The 19,980-nt window shown below is 53.4% G+C and overlaps 1 protein-coding gene across 1 annotated transcript; it reads left to right on the top strand.

Moving 5' to 3' along the window:
• The first annotated feature begins 7,462 nt into the window (after window positions 1–7,462).
• Window positions 7,463–8,431, top strand: LOC132249838 (olfactory receptor 5V1-like). The gene has a single exon (XM_059725492.1). It carries the CDS (start codon window positions 7,463–7,465, stop codon window positions 8,429–8,431), a length of 969 nt encoding a protein of 322 aa, XP_059581475.1.
• Window positions 8,432–19,980: the final 11,549 nt, after the last annotated feature.

Genomic DNA, 19,980 nt, shown 5'->3' with positions numbered 1-19,980 from the left:
TTTCTGAATCTCTCCGATTCAATTAGGAGGAATTAAAGGGTCCTCTGATTCGATTTGGATTGAGAGTTTTGGTCACCAAATCAGGCCGAATCTCTGCTGAATCGAATCAAGGACCGAAACTTCGCACAGCCCTAGCGTGCATCCTTGGAAAAGACACCTTGTTCTCTTACCTTTCCAATGTGACCCAAAGAACAGGGCCGTCATTGGGGTGGTTTTTCAACCCGGTTCTTCTCCTGTGTCAACTGGCAGTGCCTGACTTCGACCGAGATGATAGTCTACAGAAAAATATAGTTTCAGGACTCCCCCCTGGTATTGGCACATGTACCCTGACACTAACCTCAGGGACTGCTGGCACAACCATTTTGGAGAGATGTACTACTGTTGGGGAAACTGGTTTTCCTCCCAAACTGAGAGCAAACAGCAAGGTCATTATTGCCTCAAGGTACGGTACAGTTTTCTCTAAATGAGAACCTATTTATTTCTCCAAACGAGAACCCAGTTCTTTCTCAAAAAGAGAACCCAGTTAATTCCTTATTAAACCAATATTATTTAGCAGTATAAAGTATTAACAACAAGCATGCTTTCAGATATAATTTTTGAAGGGAGTAATTGTATATTCCCAGTCCTAATACAACACATCTCGAGAGCTGCCCTGGCATCTCAGAGCAGGCTGGTTCCTTGAGGGGAGATCAGAGTTTTTCAGTTCTCATCGTTAGGGTGAGGGGAAGGGGATGCATCTTCCTTTGTCCAGCTGGTAATATTTATAGTCCTTTAGATAGGGCGTTTGTAGATGACACTTTAAAGCGGGTTAAATGCCTTTTGCACTGCTTTGATGCAATCACTGCTTGCACATTCGGCAGTGTATTGTGCATTAATTCCAGGCACTGCAGCACATTAGGCACCGTAATGTGCCTTAAATGACTGGGATGCAGCAAATGACTTTGGGGCTCTGCAAAGTAAAACACCTCCAAAGAGTCTTAGTTTCCTTCCCTACGGCCACAGAGGGAATCACCAGGCTCCTTGTGGCTCAGGGGCTGTGCAGGCAGCCCATGCAGGCAGCCCAGCAGGAGCCTGGGAAGGCAGGCTCCACAGAAGGGAAAAAAAATCAGCGAGCCTGATCTTCCCCCCCACAAGCCTGCCTGCCTGCCTGAGCTGCGTGGGGGCCCGGTGCTTTCCTCCGTGGCTGCAGTGCCCCTAGGACTGCCCGAGCCAGATGCCTGTGGGTGGGTGTTGCCTGGGGGGGAAGGCCGCCACTGCTGTGGAGGGAAGCACACCACCCCCACCCTTCAGCTCAGGGACCGCTTTGCCCACCAGCAGCTCACTCTCCCCTCCCTGCCGCTGGAGAGGCAGGTAAGGATCGGGTAGACACAGGTGCACATGACACAGGGGTTTACTTTGCCCTAACTGAAGCAGTGTTGTTAAAAAACACCACTTCAAATTACAGAGAATTAAACCCCCGTGTTGTGTACAAGTGCCCATCGCTCCCAGTTAAGCCAGGCTCTGTTTTTCATCAACACATTGAGTCTTGTCTTTACTTTATCATTGCTTCTCCCTTCTCTGGGTACCAGGGAGTCTTCTGCTTCAGAAACGGTTGGAATGCACCGTAACAAGCCCTTTTATCCAGAGCAAGCTATTTTTTCCGGCTTTTTACCAAAAAAACCCCTACAAGTTATACTAGACCTTTCTTTTTAGAAAAGCAGTTCGCACAATCACATAGCTTGTGTACGTATGCTAACTCCGTGAGCGCACTCTAGCCTCCTTCTGTCAAGTCAGCTAGGCTTTGTAGGCATAAGGGACCATTTCAATCCTGCCAAGCGTCAAAAGGTTGGACTGTCTCCACGCCATGGCATGGTCCTTAGGAAAATGACATCTAATACATTTGGTTACCTCGATCACTACTACTGCAACTGTAATATAAAGCGATGATACAGTAGTTTCTTTTTCTTGCTGGCCAAGGTAGTTTTCAGATCTGCAAATGTCCACACTGTGATTACTCAGAAACAGACATGAGCAGGAAAGACATCTGGGGTCAGACAACCCCAGCCAGGTGACCGTCCAGTCTCCTCTTGAAGACCTCTAGGCTGGATGATTGCACCACCTCTGGCGGGAGCTTGTTCCATAGTCTAGACATCCTAGTTGTGAAGAAGTTTTTCCTAATGTTCAGCCTGAAACTATCTTCCAGGAGTTTGTGGCCGTTATTTCTAGTTTTCCCCCAGGGCGCCCTGGTGAACAGCTGTTCACCGAGCCCCTGATGTACGCCTCTGATGTAGCAATAAGCTGCAATCAGGTCCCCTCTCAGCCTTCTTTTCTTTAAGATGAAGAGTCCGAGATCCCTCAACCTATCCTCGTATGGCTTGCCATGCAAGTCCCTGATCACATGGGTGACCCTTCTCTGGACCCTCTCAGGCTTTAGTACATCCCTGTTGAAGTGTGGACGCAATACTCCAGCTGTGGCCACACCAATGTTGAGTGAAGTGGGAGAATCACTTCTTTGGATTTACTGGAGATGCATCAACTGATGCATGCCAGTGTTGTATTGGCCCCAGCAGCTACTGCGTCGCATTGCCGGCTCATCTTCATGCTGGGGTCTACTGTCCCCCCCAGATCCCTTCCATGTGTAGTGCAGATCAGGCTAGTGATGACCAGCTGGTAGGTGTGCGGGGGGGCTCTTCCTTCCCAGATGCAGCACTTTGCATTTCTCTACATTGAACCTCATCTGGCTCCGCTCTGCCCAACATGCCAGCCTGGCTAGGTTTGCTTCTATCTGCAGGCTATCTGCACGTGTGTCTGCACATCCCCAAATATCTCGGTGTCGTCCGCGAACATGGCCAATGGCCTTTTCACCCCCTCATCCAGGTTGTTGATGAAGAAATTGAACAGCACTGGGCCTAGTACCGACCCCTGGGGTACACTGCTGCCCACACCTTGCCAGGACGAAGCCAATCCATTCGTTTGGACTCTCTGCGTCCTACCCCGCAACCAGTTTTGCACCCACTTGACAGTCACACACTTGAGCCTGATATCTTCCAGTTTTCTGATTAGTACCTCATGGGATACCAGGTCAAAGGCTTTCTGGAAGTCAAGGTATATGATGTCCGCTGCTTTTCTCTCATCCAGGTGACGAGTCCCCTGATCATAGAAAGAAATGAGGTTGGTCAGACAAGACCTGCCCGCAGTGAAGCCATGCTGGCTGTCATTCAGTATGATGCCGTCTGCAAGTTTGTCACATGTAGCTTCTTTGAAGAAGGTTTCTAGGATTTTCCCTGGAATAAAAGTTAAGCTAATTGGCCTGCAGTTTCCCGGGTCTTCATGCTTCCCCTTCTTGCACAACATTGGCCCTCTTCCAGTCCTATGGGATTTCTCCAGAGGCCCATGATATTTGAAAGACTTTTGCCAGTTGTTCTGCGATTACTTTGGCCAACTCTTGCAGCACTCTTGGGTGGAGTTCATCCGGTCCTGCTGATATATATACATCTAATTTCTGTAGTTAATTGTACACCAGTTCTGTGGCAATGGTAGGAACAACGTCAATCCCGCTGTGCTCGTTCTGTGTCCTACCTGGTGTGTTGTTCCCCTCGGTCTTGTGAAAGACCAAGGCAAAGTAGTCGTTTAGGAGTTCATTTTTTTCCTGACTGGTAGTGACCCGGTATCCTGAGGCATTGAGCGGTGGCCCCACACTCCCATTAGTTTTCCTTTTACTCTCTGTGTAGCTAAAGAAGGACTTCTTGTCGTCCTTGATTCTTGTAGCTCATTTTAATTCAGTTTCTGCCCTAGCTTGCCTAAGCTGGTTTCTACAAGTGCAGGCCAGTGTCAAGTAGACTGTCCCATTGGTGATGGACAGTGGGGACAAGGCTGAACTCCTCAATGAGTTCTTTGCCTCAGTGTCCCTAAGCAAGGGGCAGGACAAGTCTCTCACTGGGATTGTAGAGAGGAAGCAGCAAGTCGCCAGACTGCCATGCGTAGACCCTGAGATGGTGCAGTGGCACTTGGAGGAACTGGATGCCTTTAAGTCGGCAGGCCTGGATGAGCTCCATCCGAGGGTGGTGAAGGCACTAGCTGACGTCATCGCAGAGCCAATGGTGGGAATATTTAAATGCTTGTGGTGCATGGGCCAAGTCCCAGAGGACTGGAAAAGGACCAATGTGGTCCCCATTTTCAGGAAGGGGAGGAAGGAGGACCCGGGCAACTATAGGCCAGTCAGTCTCACCTCCATCCTTTTTATGACCAGGTTACGAAACGCCTGGACGCAGGAGTAGGGGTTGACATCGTATACTTAGACTTCAGGAAGGCCTTCGATATGGTATCCCACCCCATACTGGTGAACAAGTTAAGAGGCTGTGACTTGGATGACTACACAGTCCGGTGGGTGGTGAATTGGCTAAAGGGTCACACCCAGAGAGTCGTGGTGGATGGGTCGGTCTCGACCTGGAAGGGTGTGGGCAGTGGGGTCCCGCAGGGCTCAGTCCTGGGACCGATACTCTTTAATGTCTTCATCAGTGACTTGGACGAGGGAGTGAAGTGTACTCTGTCCAAGTTTGCAGACGACACAAAGCTATGGGAAGAAGTGGACACGCCGGAGGGCAGGGAACAGCTGCAGGCAGACCTGGACAGGTTGGACAAGTGGGCAGAAAACAACAGGATGCAGTTCAACAAGGAGAAATGCAAAGTGCTGCATCTAGGGAGGAAAAATGTCCAGCACACCTACAGCCTAGGGAATGACCTGCTGGGTGGCACAGAGGTGGAAAGGGATCTTGGAGTCCTAGTGGACTCCAAGATGAACATGAGCCGGCAGTGTGACGAAGCCATCAGAAAAGCCAATGGCACTTTATCGTGCATCAGCAGATGCATGACAAATAGGTCCAAGGAGGTGATACTTCCCCTCTATAGGGCGCTGGTCAGACCGCAGTTGGAGTACTGCGTGCAATTCTGGGCGCCACACTTCAAGAAGGATGCGGGTAACCTGGAGAGGGTCCAGAGAAGGGCCACTCGTATGGTTAAGGGCCTGCAGACCAAGCCCTATGAGGAGAGACTAGAGAAACTGGACCTTTTCAGCCTCCACAAGAGAAGGTTGAGAAGCGACCTTGTGGCTGCCTATACGTTCATCACGGGGGCACAGAAGGGAATTGGTGAGTATTTATTCACCAAGGCGCCCCCGGGGGTTACAAGAAACAATGGCCACAAGCTAGCAGAGAGCAGATTTAGATTGGACATTAGGAAGAACTTCTTCACAGTTCGAGCGGCCAAGGTCTGGAACGGGCTCCCAAGGGAGGTGGTGCTCTCCCCTACCCTGGGGGTCTTCAAGAGGAGGTTGGATAGGCATCTGGCTGGGGTCATCTAGACCCAGCACTCTTTCCTGCCTATGCAGGGGGTCGGACTCGATGTTCTATTGAGGTCCCTTCCAACCCTAACATCTATGAATCTATGCTACCGTTGTTTGCACTTCTCTCCTTTTTTCTGCAAGGGCTGCCACTTCCCTGCTTAGCCAAGAGGGTTTTTTGACCCGTCTGCTATTTTGTCTCTTGCTGAGGCTGAACAGGTTCAGGTCCTTCGGTCTCTCCATAGGGCCTGTCCTGCTGCCCTCTCACCAAGCGGGTGGCCCTCCTCTGAACCCTCTCCACGCTGGTCACATCCCTCCTGAAGTGCGGTGCCCAGAACTGGACGCAGTACTCCACCTGCGGCCTGACCAGTGTCACGTAGAGGGGGAGGATCACCTCCTTGGACCTGCTCGTGGTGTATCTGTGGATGTACGACAACGTGCGGTTAGCTTTCCTGACCGCGTCCCCACACTGTCGGCCCATGTTCATTTTGGCATCAATAATGACTCCAAGATCCTTTTCTACCTCTGCCCTGACAAGAAGGGAGCTCCCCAGCCTGTAGGTCTGCTCCTGGTTCTTCCATCCTGTGTGCAGCACCTTGCACTTGTCAGTGTTGAAACCCGTCCTGTTCTCTTCCACCCACCCCTGTAACCTGTCCAGATCTAGTTGCAGTCTGTCCCTCTCCTCCAGAGTGCCCACTTTGCCCCACATCTTAGTGTCTTCCGAGAATTAGAACAGTGTGCTTCTCACCCCCTCGTCCAAGTCGCTGAGGAAGATGTTGAACAGTGCGGGCCCGAGGACCGAGCCCTGTGGGACCCCACTGCCCACATCCCTCCCGGTCGAAAATGACCCGTCCACCACCACTCTCTGGGTGCGGCCCTCCAGTTAATTGATGACCCATCCGACTGTGTAGGCATCAACACCACAGACACCTAATTTCTTACTGAGAATCAGGTGAGAGACAGTGTTGAAAGCCTTCCTGAAGTCCAGAAAGACTACGTCTACTGTGACACCTGCGTCTACAGATTTTGTGGCCTGGTCGTAGAAGGCCACCAGGTTGGTCTGACAGGACCTGTCTCTAATGAACCCATTCTGGTTGCCCCTGAGCATGATCTCCCCTGCTGCCCCTCGCAGATGTGCTCCTCGATAATTTTCTCAAAGAGCTTCCCCAGGACTGAGGTAAGACTAATGGGCCTGTAGTTTCCTGGTCTTCCTTCCTCCCTTTATTGAAAATGGGAACCACATTGGCCTTTTTCCAGTGCTCATAAAGCCCTGCCAGAGGTCCTGCAATGACCCCTGCCAATTCCCTGAGCACCCTGGGGTGGAGATCATCTGGACCTGCTGATTTGAACACGTCCAGTCCCTCCAGAAGTTCCCTGACTCAGTCCTCCCTGACCCTGGGCCTGCCTGTGCTTCTCCTGGGTCTGTCCAGAGTCCCGGTGGGGAGGATGACCTGGTCCCTGCTCAGAAAAATGGAGGCAAAGAATTCATTTAAGAGGTCAGCTTTACCGTCTGGTGCAACCACCAGATTGCCAGGCGTGTCCTGCAGAGGACCCACGTTTCCCAGGGCCTTCTTTCTGCCCCCTATGTATTTAAAAAAGGACTTGTTGTTCTCCTTGATCCTGGTTGCTAGTCCTAGCCCTGTCTCCGCCTTGGCCTTCCTAACAGCCCCCCTACCATCCTGAGCACCAGAGGTCTAGTCCTCCTTGGTGATGGCCCCTCTCTTCTATTGGGTATACGCCTCCTTTTTAGCGTTCAGACATTCCTGGATGCCTTTGGTGAGCCATGGGGGCTTTTGAGCACTCTTGTCCCCTTTGACTCGCGTTGGGACTTTCACCCTTCGGGCTTGGAGGAACATCTCTTTAAGGACGACCACTCTTCTTGGACTCCCAACTCCACCGCCCCCCCTCCCGGACCCCAGTGCCTCCCTGTCTAGTCTCCTTACCTCATTGAAATCTGCCCTCCTGAAGTCCAGGGCTCCTGCCTTGCTGCAGGGCTTGGACACCCTGCGCTGGATGGTGAATCCCAGCAGGCGATGATCGCTGTCGCCCAGGTGGTCGAGCACCTGCAGACCCCACAGCAGGTCCTCGCCTGTGGCCTCCGCTCACTGCTGGTCTCTCTCCCCACAGGTAGCTGCCACTGGCCCCATGGACGGGGCGAACCACACACAGGTGACAGAGTTCATCTTCCTGGGCTTCTCCCGCGTCCTGCGGGGCCAGGCCTTCCTCTTCCTGGCCTTGCTCGCCATCTACCTCATCACCCTGCTGGGGAACTGCCTGATCCTCACCCTCATCGTGCTGGATCCCCAGCTGCACAGCCCCATGTACTTCTTCCTCGGCCACCTCGCCTTCCTGGACATGTGCTACTCCTCCATCACGCTGCCCAAGATCCTGGTCAACCTCCGGCACCAGCAGGAGACCATCTCCTACCGGGAGTGCTTGGCACAGATTTTCTTCCTCATGACCTGCGCAGGAACAGAGTGTGCACTGCTCACCATCATGGCCTTTGACCGGTATGCAGCCATCTGCAAACCCCTGCACTACACCTGCATCATGACTAAGAAGGTGTGTGTCCCACTGGCCACGGCCTGCTGGCTCTGGGGCATCCTGAACTCAGCCATCCACAATTTCCTGACCACCAACGTCTCCTTCTGTGGAGCCAACCAGATCCACCACATCTTCTGCGACATCCCTCCTCTGCTGAAGATCGCCTGCAGCGACACCTACGTCAACGAGATGGCTCTTCATGCTGCCACTGTCTTCGTGGGATTGATCCCATTTCTGCTTGTTCTCATCTCATACGCCTACATCCTGCTAGCCATCCTCCGCATCCGCTCCAACATGGGCAGGCACAAAGCCTTCTCCACGTGTGCTGCACACCTGGTCGTGGTCATCATCTACTTCGGGACGGCCATCCTGAACTACAACCGGCCCAGCACTGGCTACTCTGTGGAGGTGGACACGCTGGTCTCCACGCTCTACTGCATCCTCACCCCCATGCTCAACCCCCTCATCTACAGCCTCCGCAACCAGGACGTGAAGGGCGCCCTGAGGAGGGCCCTGGGGCACCACAAGAAGGACAATGCATCCCCACGCACACAGCCAGGTGTGGACTAAGGTGAGGGCTGGGAGGAGACTCCCATCCCAGCACAACACCAAGGGCTCAGCCACGTGCTGATGGGGAAAGTCCCTGTTTGCATTTCTGGGAAAGAGTCACAGCAAGGTAGCACTGGAAGGGGCGTGAGAGGTCATCTAGTCCCATGCCCTGCTCCAGTGCGGATCCACCCCGTCTACTCCAGCTCAGATGCACATGTCTAGTCTGCACTTAAAGACTCACAGTGAGTGCACCCTCCCTCTCGCTGGCAACTGTTGCTCCTAAGTTCCCCCCAACATCTAACCTGTCGTGTCCTGTCCCCTCTTAACTTACGGAGCGAGGGATTTCTACCCTCTTTAGAAATGAACCTTTTTATTTGAAGCCTATTGTCCAAGCCCCCATGCTCCCTGTTCCAGACTAAATAATTCCAGTACTATTGACCTGTCCTCCTGTGTCTTCATTTCTAGGCCTCTCATCATTTCTTTTGCTCGCTCCTTTAGCCTCTCCACATCTCTCTTAGGGTGTGGTACCTGAAACTGGACGCAGGTGAGGCCTCACCTGTACTGAATGGAGGGAATGCCCTTCGTCCCAGTGGGTACGGCACTCCTGGTTATGCATTCCCCACAGCTGTTAGTGCTTTTGGCAATTAAAACAGTGTTGCCTCCTATTTGGCTGCAGTTCACTGCAACCCCCCGGCCTTTCCTGCAGCCCTGCCACCTACCATTGTGAGCCCACCTCACAGCAGTTTCATCTAAACCAGAGGTTCCCAGTCTGTGGTATGGGTACCACCAATGGTATGCAGACAACCTGTCAATGGTACGCATTAACAGCTTTATTATATTTACTCTATATGACAAAAATTTGCTGGTGACACTTAAGCTTGTATCATTTTAAACCGGTGCTGCACAATCTGTCAGTATTTAGGAAGCACTGATGTAGACAGTATTTCCTTCGCTTCCCCATGAGCATGTCACTATCGATGGCCAAGTCTCAAATGCCTTGCTCAAGCCCAGGTGCATCGCATCACTGCACTCTGCCCATGCACATAGCCCGTCACCTTGTCATGGGGGAAATCCAGCTGTTCAGGCATGACCTGCTGTTGACCAGCCCACATGAGTCATTCCTGATCACCAGGGATCCTGGTTTTCTGTGTGTAATCAGTGCATATTCTCTAATGGAAAATCCCATATTCTCTTATTAAAAAACCCCAAATCTCTGTTTTTCCACCATTAAAAACAAACACCACCATTATAATTATCAGCTGAACACAACATTTTACTGGTTATGTTAAAGCCATGTGGAGGCCTACCAGCACATCAGTCATCATAAGATAATAAATTCTCAATACCTATATATTCCACATACTCTGATCAGCATACACAGCTTCCCCATTGGGCTGCTCTACATGCAGCTGCAGCTGCTCAAGTGCTGCTCGACTGCCCCAGCTCCTGCTCCTCCATCCCCACTGTGCTGCTCCGGGCAGGGGTGGAAGCTGCAACTGGGAGGCTCCTGCCCCAGTGTGTGGATCTCCAGCTCCGAGCTGTCTGCCACCCAGTACCCCTGGCCGGCAGCTGGAGTGGGAGCCCTGCGCACTGCACTGCACTGCACTGCATGGCACCGCCCAGGACAGCTCTGACACATGCATCCCCTGCTGCCCCCCAAGTGGGGCTGCTCCTTGCCTTGGGATTTCGCTGCCAGGGCAGATCCAGTTGTTTCCGGGCTGGACCCAGTCCTTGGGATCCTGCCTGATGACCTTTTGCTTCCTGCAGCACGAGGGGCATCGACATGCAAGGAACGAGGGTCTGAGCCCAACTCCAGCCATGTGTCTCAGGAGAAAGCCCCAGGACATGGAGCACGTCGGGAGTGCAGCTCATGACCTATGCATGGTGCATGCAACCTGAGAGCTGAGCATGTGGCCAGGCCGGGCCCAGAGCCTCCTGCTCCACGCTCCCTTCCTGTACCAAAGCAGCCCCCTCACCTTGGGACCCCTCATCAGGGAAGTTGGGGAACTCACGGTTGTCTGCAGTGCAGGAGGCCTAGTCATGGCTGCCCTGCATCGTGCACATGGACACTGCTCCTCTTTTCTCATTCTCTGCACAGGAAAAGTGATTCTTGTTTGCTTGCTTCAAACCTCAGCTTTAACCCATTATTTCACTATTTAAACGTTGTTTTTCCTTCGTTAGGAATAAAACCTCACTGGGCAACTGACCCTTTTCCCGGTCATGATGCCAGAAGGGAGAGGTCAGTGGGGGCTGATGGAGAGAAAAAGGCCACGTCCCACTGAGGCGTGGCAGGTGCAGGGGTGGCAATTCGCAGACACATTGGAAAGAGTCCAGCCAAGGGCAGCAAAAATGCTTCAAGGGCTGGGGCACAGGACTTGTGAAGACAGGCTGAGGGAACTGGGCTTATTAAGTCTGCAGAAGAGAAGACTGAGAGGGATTGAATAGCAGCCTTGAGCTCTCTGCAGGGAGCCTTGAAAGAGGCTGGAACTGTTCTGTTGTCAGAGGGGGCAGATGACAGAACAAGGAGCAATGGGCTCAAGTTGCAGCAAGGGAAGTTGAGGTTGGGTATTCGGAAAAACTCTCTCACAAGGAGGGTAGTAAAGCACTGGAACCAGCTCCCCAAAGCGGTGGTGGAGTCTCCATCCTTGGAGGTTTTTACGGCCTGGGTAGACAAAGCCTTGGCCGCGATGATGTAGTTGGGGCTGGTCCTGCTCTGAACAGGGGTTGGACTAGATGTGACCTCCTGAGGTCCCTTCCAGCCCTCATTGTCTATGATTCTGTGATAAACTGACTTGGCTGCAATCGAAACTTGCTTCCTAGTGAAGCCCCTTCCCTATGGGGCTCTTCCTGGAGTATCATGGCTCCAGCCACACTTCAGCCCTCCTTTCCAGCTCCCACACAGTGTCCTGCATCAGGTCCTTCAGGGCTGCTCTCTGGACTGCATTCAATCTGGCTGCATGGGTGGGCTCTGCAGGAAAGATGCATTGGAGGTGTCCACACAGCTGGGGAGCAGCTTTCAGCAGCTGGATCCAGATGCCCTCCTCAGAAAGGGCCTTTGGAAGGTGCAGGGAGCTTGTGGCCCAGGGCCAGTGATGGATGTAAGTGCACGGCCGATGCACTGTGGTGGGAGCCAGTGCAGCTGTAGGGTCTCCCTCTGAGCCAGGCCCTTTCTGCAGGGAGCTAGAGTCATAGACACCTAGAGCCATGGGGCTGGCAGGGAGCTGTGGGGTCACATCCCGTCCCAGCCCTGCCTGAGGCAGGGTCAGACCCATGAAAACAAGCTCAGGGAAACCCCATGTGCGATCTCAGAGCCACACAACACAGTCACCCCTGACACAGCCCCAGTCATTCCCCTGCCCCTGCTTCTGCCCCCAGGCTACAGGGGGGCTGCAGCCACCACTGTCCTGCTACTGCCAGGGGAATCATGGGAGCTGCAGAGAGTCCAGGCTGAGGCCATGCCCCCTGTGAAGAAATCCACTTCAGTCTGCCTCACCTCTGTATTGGGACAGCCCAGCAACCTGGGTTTGTTCACATTGCCTGGTTTAACCTGGTCACCTAGGCAAATAAGCCTGGTCACCTAGGGAACTGGGCTCTAAAAATTCCTAAGAAATGGGGGAGCTTGCTCTTCCTCTTCCTGCAGCAGGCATTTGGAGACATTTTGGGGACTCAGAGAAGCTTGCACCTCTGGAGAGAAGTTTTAGATGATTTTACTGTGAGTAGACTTGGAAATGGAGCCAGCATGTGCAACTGGTGCCTCCCAAGTCTGGGAGGGCACCAGATGCCTGAAGGGGGGCTGGGTCCCCCAGTGGCTGATCGCTGAGCCAATGGTGAAACCGGTGAAACCAGTAGTGCACTTTCAGTGGCACTTCCGGTTTCACAGCTGGCATTTCCAGGGGCCTCATAGTCAATCTCAGGGGTTGCACGTGTACCTGCGTGTACCCCCTACGTGTCACCAGTGTTGGCCAGCATATTAGGATTAAGTGATTTTAGACGTGTTAAAAAGGGTCCCTGAACCCAAATTTGATGAAAGGCTCAATTTATTCTGTATTGCTCCAAGCGTTTTTTGCAAAAAGTCTCTTTGTTCTTCCCTTCCCCCATTCTCTCTCTCTGATTAATAAAAGGCTATCTTGCTCAGCATGCCTAGCTGTGAATGCCTGAGGGGAGACGGGTCAGATGGCATGTCACTTCTAGCAGTGCTTGGCCGTTTATTAATTAATTCACTCCAACCTGAGAATATACTGGAAGGCTTCAGCCTACAAGGAGCACCGAGAAATACTTCCAGGGGGCAAAGCACCCCCAAGGCTGGCTGGGTCTGTGTACCCCGGGCTGCACAGAGCCCTGACAGAGACCAGTGCCTGGGTGGTGGCAGCATTCCCCCAGGCTTGTGGAAGGTCTCCAGGAGAAGGGATGGCCAGAAGTAAGTGACCCAGGAGAAACTCCTGAAGCATGGTGTTGGGCCAGGCACAGTGAGGTGGGTGGCTCAGCACAGTTGTGCCCTCTAGTGTGCTGCCACACGACAAAAGGCTCTGCACCACATTGGTGCTCTGCCCCATCCCGCTTGGCCTCAGCTCGACACCCACCGCATGGCTGCAGCCTCCTGGGAGGAACCTGGGGAAGGACCTTGCTGCTCCCCACATGCACAGACACATGGCCATCCCCACTGTCCAACAAGACCACAAGGAGACAGAAAGAGAGGGGTTTCCTCATAGGTAGGGGCCAGGCAGGCTGAAGAGAGGGGCCCTGATGGGGCTGTGGGGCTGTGAGCACAGCCTGGAGGGGCCTCCACTAAGGCCACCTGCACCACAGCAGTGCTGGAGAATCCTGTGCTGGGAGGAAGCAGAGGCCAGGGCTCCTGACCCTACTGGGGCTCCCCCGAGCCCAGGCAGTACTGGTCCAGCACTGAAGCTGCGGGCTAAGGCCAAGAAAGCCAGTGACAGCCCCGGTGTTGATGGCCTGGTCCTGTGTGCCAGGGTCCCTGATCCAGCATGTGGGATCTGACCAACCCAGCCTGAGGGGGGTCATAGTGCATGAAGGCATGAAGCCCTGCGATATTGTGAGGGTGCTCCCAGCCTGCCCTGAGCGCTAGGGTTGGGGCTGGGGCTGCTCCCTGCTGGGGGATGCTATTCAATCCCCACTCAGGCTTCTCTTCTCCAGATTCAGCCAGCCCAACTCCCTCAACGTCTCCTCACCAGTCCTGTCCCCGAGCCCCACAGCAATTTTCATTGCCCTCCACTGGACTCTCTCTGATGTGTCCAGTTCCTTTCTGTTGTGTGGGCCCACAAGTGGACACAGGACTCCAGATGTGACCTCCCCAGTGCTGAATAGAGGGGAAGGATCACTACCATCCCAATTGCCAGGGACGGGAAAGACACTGTTCTTTCTGCTAGTGGGGTGTTGGGTGCTGACACACGAGCTGCCCTGATAGCCCTGAGGGCCCGTGACTGCTTGGAACAGGGGCAGCAGAGCCAGCCATGGGCCAGCACCCCCTCCCACCTCGGTCTGTGTCCTGGAGGGGCTCATTTACCCCTGGTGTCTGTCTGGACAGGCCAAGGTTGCACAGGGGCCAATTAGTGTTGTTCATATAGGACTCTGGGAGCAAAACCACCACACTGGAAAACAAGGTTTTTCTGCTCTGCTTCGCTGCTTGGGTCCCAATCCCGATGGCCCTGTCTGCACCCATGGGCCTCGCACTAATGACAACAGCAGAAAACACTCTGGGGCCTCGTTACCCGGCCTGCTCTTCGTACACACAAACGAGGCCCAGGGGAACTGTTAAACACTTGTTTGTCAGCGGCGCTCAGGTCTGACTCCAAAACTTTTTGGTGCTAAACTTAGTTGATTGCATCATGAAGTGGAAGTCATGGGAGGCATCAGGGTTTGGTCACACCAGGCTAGAGCTGTGCTACGCATCCAGCTAAGACCCTGCAAAGACCTGGACGTAGCTGCTGCACTGAGTGGCAGAGGCCCCGTCATGACCAAAGGTGGTTGAGAGGGATGCACAAGAGATAGGCTTGATCTCCCTGTCCTGCCCTGGGCACGGAGCAGCCCCTTCATCTCCTTCCCCTGGCCCAGGACCCCTGGCCCATGCCACCCCATCCCCTCTGCTCTGCTGCCTGCGCCCGGCTCTGCCTGGCCATGGGCAGTGAGGGGCCATTGCACTCACCTGCTCCTGCCTGCAAGCAAGAGCGGGGTACCTGTGGGGTTGCAGAGTAGGGGGTGGCTGGGGTCCACGGCACTGGGCGTGCATGGGGGATGGCCTTTTACGAGACTTCGGGGAGAGGCTTGTCCAAGTCTTGTACAAGCACGACCATGGGGAGGAGGAAACGCAGCACTGGCTGCCTTCACTTCAGCCCCCTGAAAAGAATCCAGCTTGTCCTGGTGCCCCCATACCTCTTCCCCGTCTTGGGCCAGCCCTGCCCATGGTCAAGGGAGACCTGGTGGGGCAGGAGCTCTGGCCCCGGTTCCCCTCCCAGCACACAGGAACCTAGACTGGTGTGACACAGGCAGCCATAGCGCAGGACCCTCCAGCCCATGCTTATAACCCCACAGCCCTGTCAGCGCCCCGCTCTGCCACCTGCCTGGCCCTCACCTATGGGTGCATGCCACGTCAGGGCTGTGAGCACAGGGCCAAAAGTTGGGGCCCAGGCCACAGGCCTGGACCCTTCACACCGCTTCAGCACCAGCCTCCATCCCGGAAACGCCCCAGGGACCCTAGGGAAGGGATGGGTCCCTGGGGATGCAGGCAGGGAGACAGAAAAGCCCTGCTCTGGGCTCCCCCGTCCCACTCAGCCCTGGAGCCAGTGCCAATGAAGCACTCGGGGCGCAGGGAACAGGAGGGGCTGTCTCTGGGTTTGCTCCTGTCGGAAGCTGGGGAAGTCAATCTCCCCTTTGCTGAGCCCCGGCGACGGCCCCAGTGCCGGGGTGACTGTGTCGGCCCCGCTGCACGGGGAGCCAGCCGGAGAGGAGCGGCTCAGCGCCCGGGGGTGCCCGGGACCCCTGCCCTGCACCACCCGCGTCCAGACGCTCCTGCCTCGGACAGCGCAGGACTGCCCCGGCCCCGGCCCCGGGCCTGAAACCGTCCTTCATCCCCACCGAAGCAGCCCTGACCCTGGCTCCTGCCCCCACACCCCAGGTAGGTGCCTGCAGGCTCTGCTCCAGGCTCCCTGGGTCACACCAGGGCAGAGAGGCTAGATTTGGAGGCTGCCCTGGCCCCAGCCCGAGTCCCTTCCCAGCAGGATGCTCTGAATCTGCTTTCCCTGCAGTGAAGAGGGGCCAGAGCCCCCGTTTCCCGGGATGTCCGGGAACATCTCCAGCTGCCAAGTGGGGGTGAGCGGGGGTGAACGGGGCATGGGGGGCTCTGCCCCCCACACTTTGCCTCCTGCCCAGGTCCATGGACGTTGGTATAGTTTTGTTATAATGCTTAGATAACTTGTCAAAACAGAATCAGGGAGTCGGAGCAGACCATAAACTCAGGGAAAGAAGAAACAGGACCAGCATTGCACAAGGGGGAAGGCAAGCTAAAACCAGCCCCATGGCTCCCACATGACTTAAAATTGGAACTGCAGATCATGGAAACCACAATCTGGTCACAGGAGGGAAGAGAAAGGGAACAGACTGGAACCGAATCAGCGACGTGCCCTGGTAGCACTATGGCCACATCAGTCAGGATAATGTCACAGATTGGCTTTGAAAGGGGGACACAAAAAGGCATTTGGAGGGCTCAAAACCGCCGGAGACCTGATCCAGGGGTTGTGTTGCTTTTTGCCACCCGGTAACTGGGAGGCGCTCCCAGACACAATTAAACAGGGGCAAGAAAACATTATCAACAAAGTGCGCGGAAGGGCGGTGGGAGCAGTAGGGGTGTGCAAACCGGGCCCTATTTGATCGAGATTCAGATTTGGCCCAAATCGGGGACAGTGATTCGATTCGTTGATTTGGATCACTGTCCCCAATTCGATTCAGCCGAATCTGAATCTGAAGGTTCAATGGTGATTTGGAGAATCAGCAATTCGGACATAGACATGGCTTTAAATGATTTTTCTATATACCTCGAGGTCCCTGCAAGGCTCATGAATGCTGCGATGCTGGGCCCCACCATCGCAGTGTTCACAAGCCCCTGCTTCCTAGAGGTATGGAGAAAAAACATTTAAAGCTGTCCTTATGCCCAAATCTCTGAATTTTCTGAATCTCACCAATTCAGTTAGGAGAAATTAAAGGGTCCTCTGATTCAATTTGGTTTTCAGAGTTTCAGCCACCAAATCAGGCCGAATCTCTGCTGAATTGAATCAAGGACCGAAACTTCGCACAGCCCTAGCGTGCATCCTTGGAAAAGACACCTTGTTCTCTTACCTTTCCAATGTGACCCAAAGAACAGGGCAATTATAGGGGTGGTATTCAACCCGGTTCTTCTGCTGTGTCAACCGGCAGTGCCTGACTTGGACCGAGACGATAGTCTACAGAAAAATGTAATTTCAGGACTCCCCCCTGATATTGGCACATGTACCCTGACACTAACCTCAGGGACTGCTGGCACAACCATTTTGGGGAGATGTACTACTGTTGGGAAAGTTGGTTTTCCTCCCAAACTCAGAGCAAACAGCAGGGCCATTATTGCCGCAAGGTACGGTTCAGTTTTCTCCAAATGAGAACCTATTTATTTCTCCAAACGAGAACCCAGTTCTTTCTCAAAAAGAGAACCCAGTTAATTCCTTATTAAACCAATATTATTTAGCAGTATAAAGTATTAACAAGCATGCTTTCAGATATAATTTTTGAAGGGAGTAATTGTATATTCCCAGTCCTAATACAACACATCTCGAGAGCTGCCCTGGCATCTCAGAGCAGGCTGGGTCCTTGAGGGGAGATCAGAGTTTTTCAGTTCTCATCGTTAGGGTGAGGGGAAGGGGATGCATCTTCCTTTGTCCAGCTGGTAATATTTATAGTCCTTTAGATAGGGCGTTTGTAGATGACACTGTAAAACGGGTTAAATGCCTTTTGCACTGCTTTGATGCAATCACTGCTTGCACATTCGGCAGTGTATTGTGCATTAATTCCAGGCACTGCAGCACATTTGGCGCCGCAATGTGCCTTAAATGACCGGGATGCAGCAAATGACTTTGGGGCTCTGCAAAGTAAAACACCTCCAAGGAGTCTTAGTTTCCTTCCCTACGGCCACAGAGGGAATCACCGGCTCCTTATGGCTCAGGGGCTGTGCAGGCAGCCCATGCAGGCAGCCCAGCAGGAGCCTGGGAAGGCAGGCTCCACAGAAGGGAAAAAAAAATCAGCGAGCCTGATCTTCCCCCCCACAAGCCTGCCTTCCTGCCTGAGCTGCGTGGGGGCCCGGTGCTTTCTTCCGCAGCTGCAGTGCCCCTAGGACTGCCCGAGCCAGATGCCTGCAGGTGGGTGTCGCCTGGGGGGGAAGGCCGCCACTGCTGTGGAGGGAAGCACACCACCCCCGCCCTTCAGCTCAGGGACCGCTTTGCCCACCAGCAGCTCACTCTCCCCTCCCTGCAGCTGGAGAGGCAGGTAAGGATCGGGTGGACACAGGTGCACATGACACGGGGGTTTACTTTGCCCTAACTGAAGCTGTGTTTTTAAAAAACACCATTTCAAATTACAGAGAATTAAACCCCCGTGTTGTGTACAAGTGCCCATCGCTCCCAGTTAAGCCAGGCTCTGTTTTTCATCAACACATTGAGTCTTGTCTTTACTTTATCATTGCTTCTCCCTTCTCTGGGTACCAGGGAGTCTTCTGCTCCAGATATGGTTGGAATGCACCGTAACAAGCCTTTTATCCAGAGCAAGCTATTTTTTCAGACTTTTTACCAAACCCCCCGCACAAGTTATACTAGACCTTTCTTTTTAGAAAAGCAGGTTGCACAATCACATAGCTTGTGTACGTATGCTAACTCCGTGAGCGCACTCTAGCCTCCTTCTGTCAAGTCAGCTAGGCTTTGTAGGCACAAGGGACCATTTCAATCCTGTCAAGCGTCAAAAGGCTGGACTGTTCACCAAGCCCCTGATGTACGCCTCTGATGTAGCAATAAGCTGCAAACAGGTCCCCTCACAGCCTTCTTTTTTTTAAGATGAAGAGTCCGAGATCCCTCAACCTCTCCTCCTATGGCTTGCCATGCAAGTCCCTGATCCCATGTGTGACCCTTCTCTGGACCCTCTCAGGCTTTAGCACATCCCTGTTGAAGTGTGGACGCAATACTCCAGCTGTGGCCACACCAGTGTTGAGTAAAGTGGGAGAATCACTTCTTTGGATTTACTGGAGATGCATCAACTGATGCATGCCAGTGTTGTATTGGCCCTAGCAGCTACTGCGTCGCATTGCCGGCTCATCTTCATGCTGGGGTCTACTGTTCCCCCCAGATCCCTTTCATGTGTAGTGCAGGTCAGGCTAGTGATGACCAGCTGGCAGGTGTGCAGGGGGGCTCTTCTTTCCCAGATGCAGCACTTTGCACTTCTCTACATTGAACCTAGACTGGCTCCGCTCTGCCCAACATGCCAGCCTGGCTAGGTCTACTTGTATCTACAGCCTATCTGCACGTGTGTCTGCACATCCCCAAGTACCTTGGTGTCATCCGCGAACTTGGCCAATGGCCTTTTCACCCCCTCATCCAGGTCGTTGATGAAGAAATTGAACAGCACTGGGCTCAGTACCGACCCCTGGGGTACACTGCTGCCCACACCTTGCCAGGACGAAGCCAATCCATTCGTTTGGACTCTCTGCGTCCTACCCCGCAACCAGTTTTGCACCCACTTGACGGTCACACACTTGAGCCTGATATCTTCCAGTTTTCTGATTAGTACATCATGGGATACCAGGTCAAAGGCTTTCTGGAAGTCAAGGTATATGATGTCCACCGCTTTTCTCTCATCCAGGTGACGAGTCCCCTGATCATAGAAAGAAATGAGGTTGGTCAGACAAGACCTGCCCGCAGTGAAGCCATGCTGGCTGTCATTCAGTATCACGCCTTCTGCTAGTTTGTCACATGTAGTCCCTTTGATGAATGATTCTAGGATTTTCCCTGGAATAAAAGTTAAGCTAATTGGCCTGCAGTTTCCCGGGTCTTCATGCTTCCCCTTCTTGCACAACATTGGCCCTCTTCCAGTCCTATGGGATTTCTCCAGAGGCCCATGATTTTTGAAAGACTTTTAACAGTGGTTCTGTGATTACTTTGGCCAACTCTTGCAGCACTCTTGGGTGGAGTTCATCCGGTCCTGCTGATATATATACATCTAATTTCTGTAGTTAGTTGTACACCAGTTCTATGGCAATGGTAGGAACTGTGTCGTTCTGTGTCCTACCTGGTGTGTTGTTCCCCTTGGTCTTGTGAAAGACCGAGGCAAAGTAGTCATTTAGGAGTTTGTTTTTTCCTGAGTGGTAGTGACCCGGTATCCTGAGGCATTGAGTGGTGGCCCCACACTCCCATTAGTTTTCCTTTTACTCCCTGTGTAGCTAAAGAAGGACGTCTTGTCGTCCTTGATTCTTGTAGCTCATTTTAATTCAGTTTCTGCCCTAGGTTGTCTAATCTGGTTTCTACAAGTGCATGCCAGTGTCAAGT

The sequence above is a fragment of the Alligator mississippiensis genome, chromosome 4, assembly GCF_030867095.1.
Source record: "Alligator mississippiensis isolate rAllMis1 chromosome 4, rAllMis1, whole genome shotgun sequence".
NCBI lineage: Eukaryota > Metazoa > Chordata > Crocodylia > Alligatoridae > Alligator > Alligator mississippiensis.
Note: the sequence above shows the minus strand (reverse complement) of the source record. Positions and strands in the feature narration are given on the sequence as shown.

What these genes read in the sequence shown, in the direction of transcription:
- LOC132249838 (XM_059725492.1), top strand. Translation starts at nt 7,463, where the DNA reads ATGGACGGGGCGAACCACACACAGGTGACAGAGTTCATCTTCCTGGGC.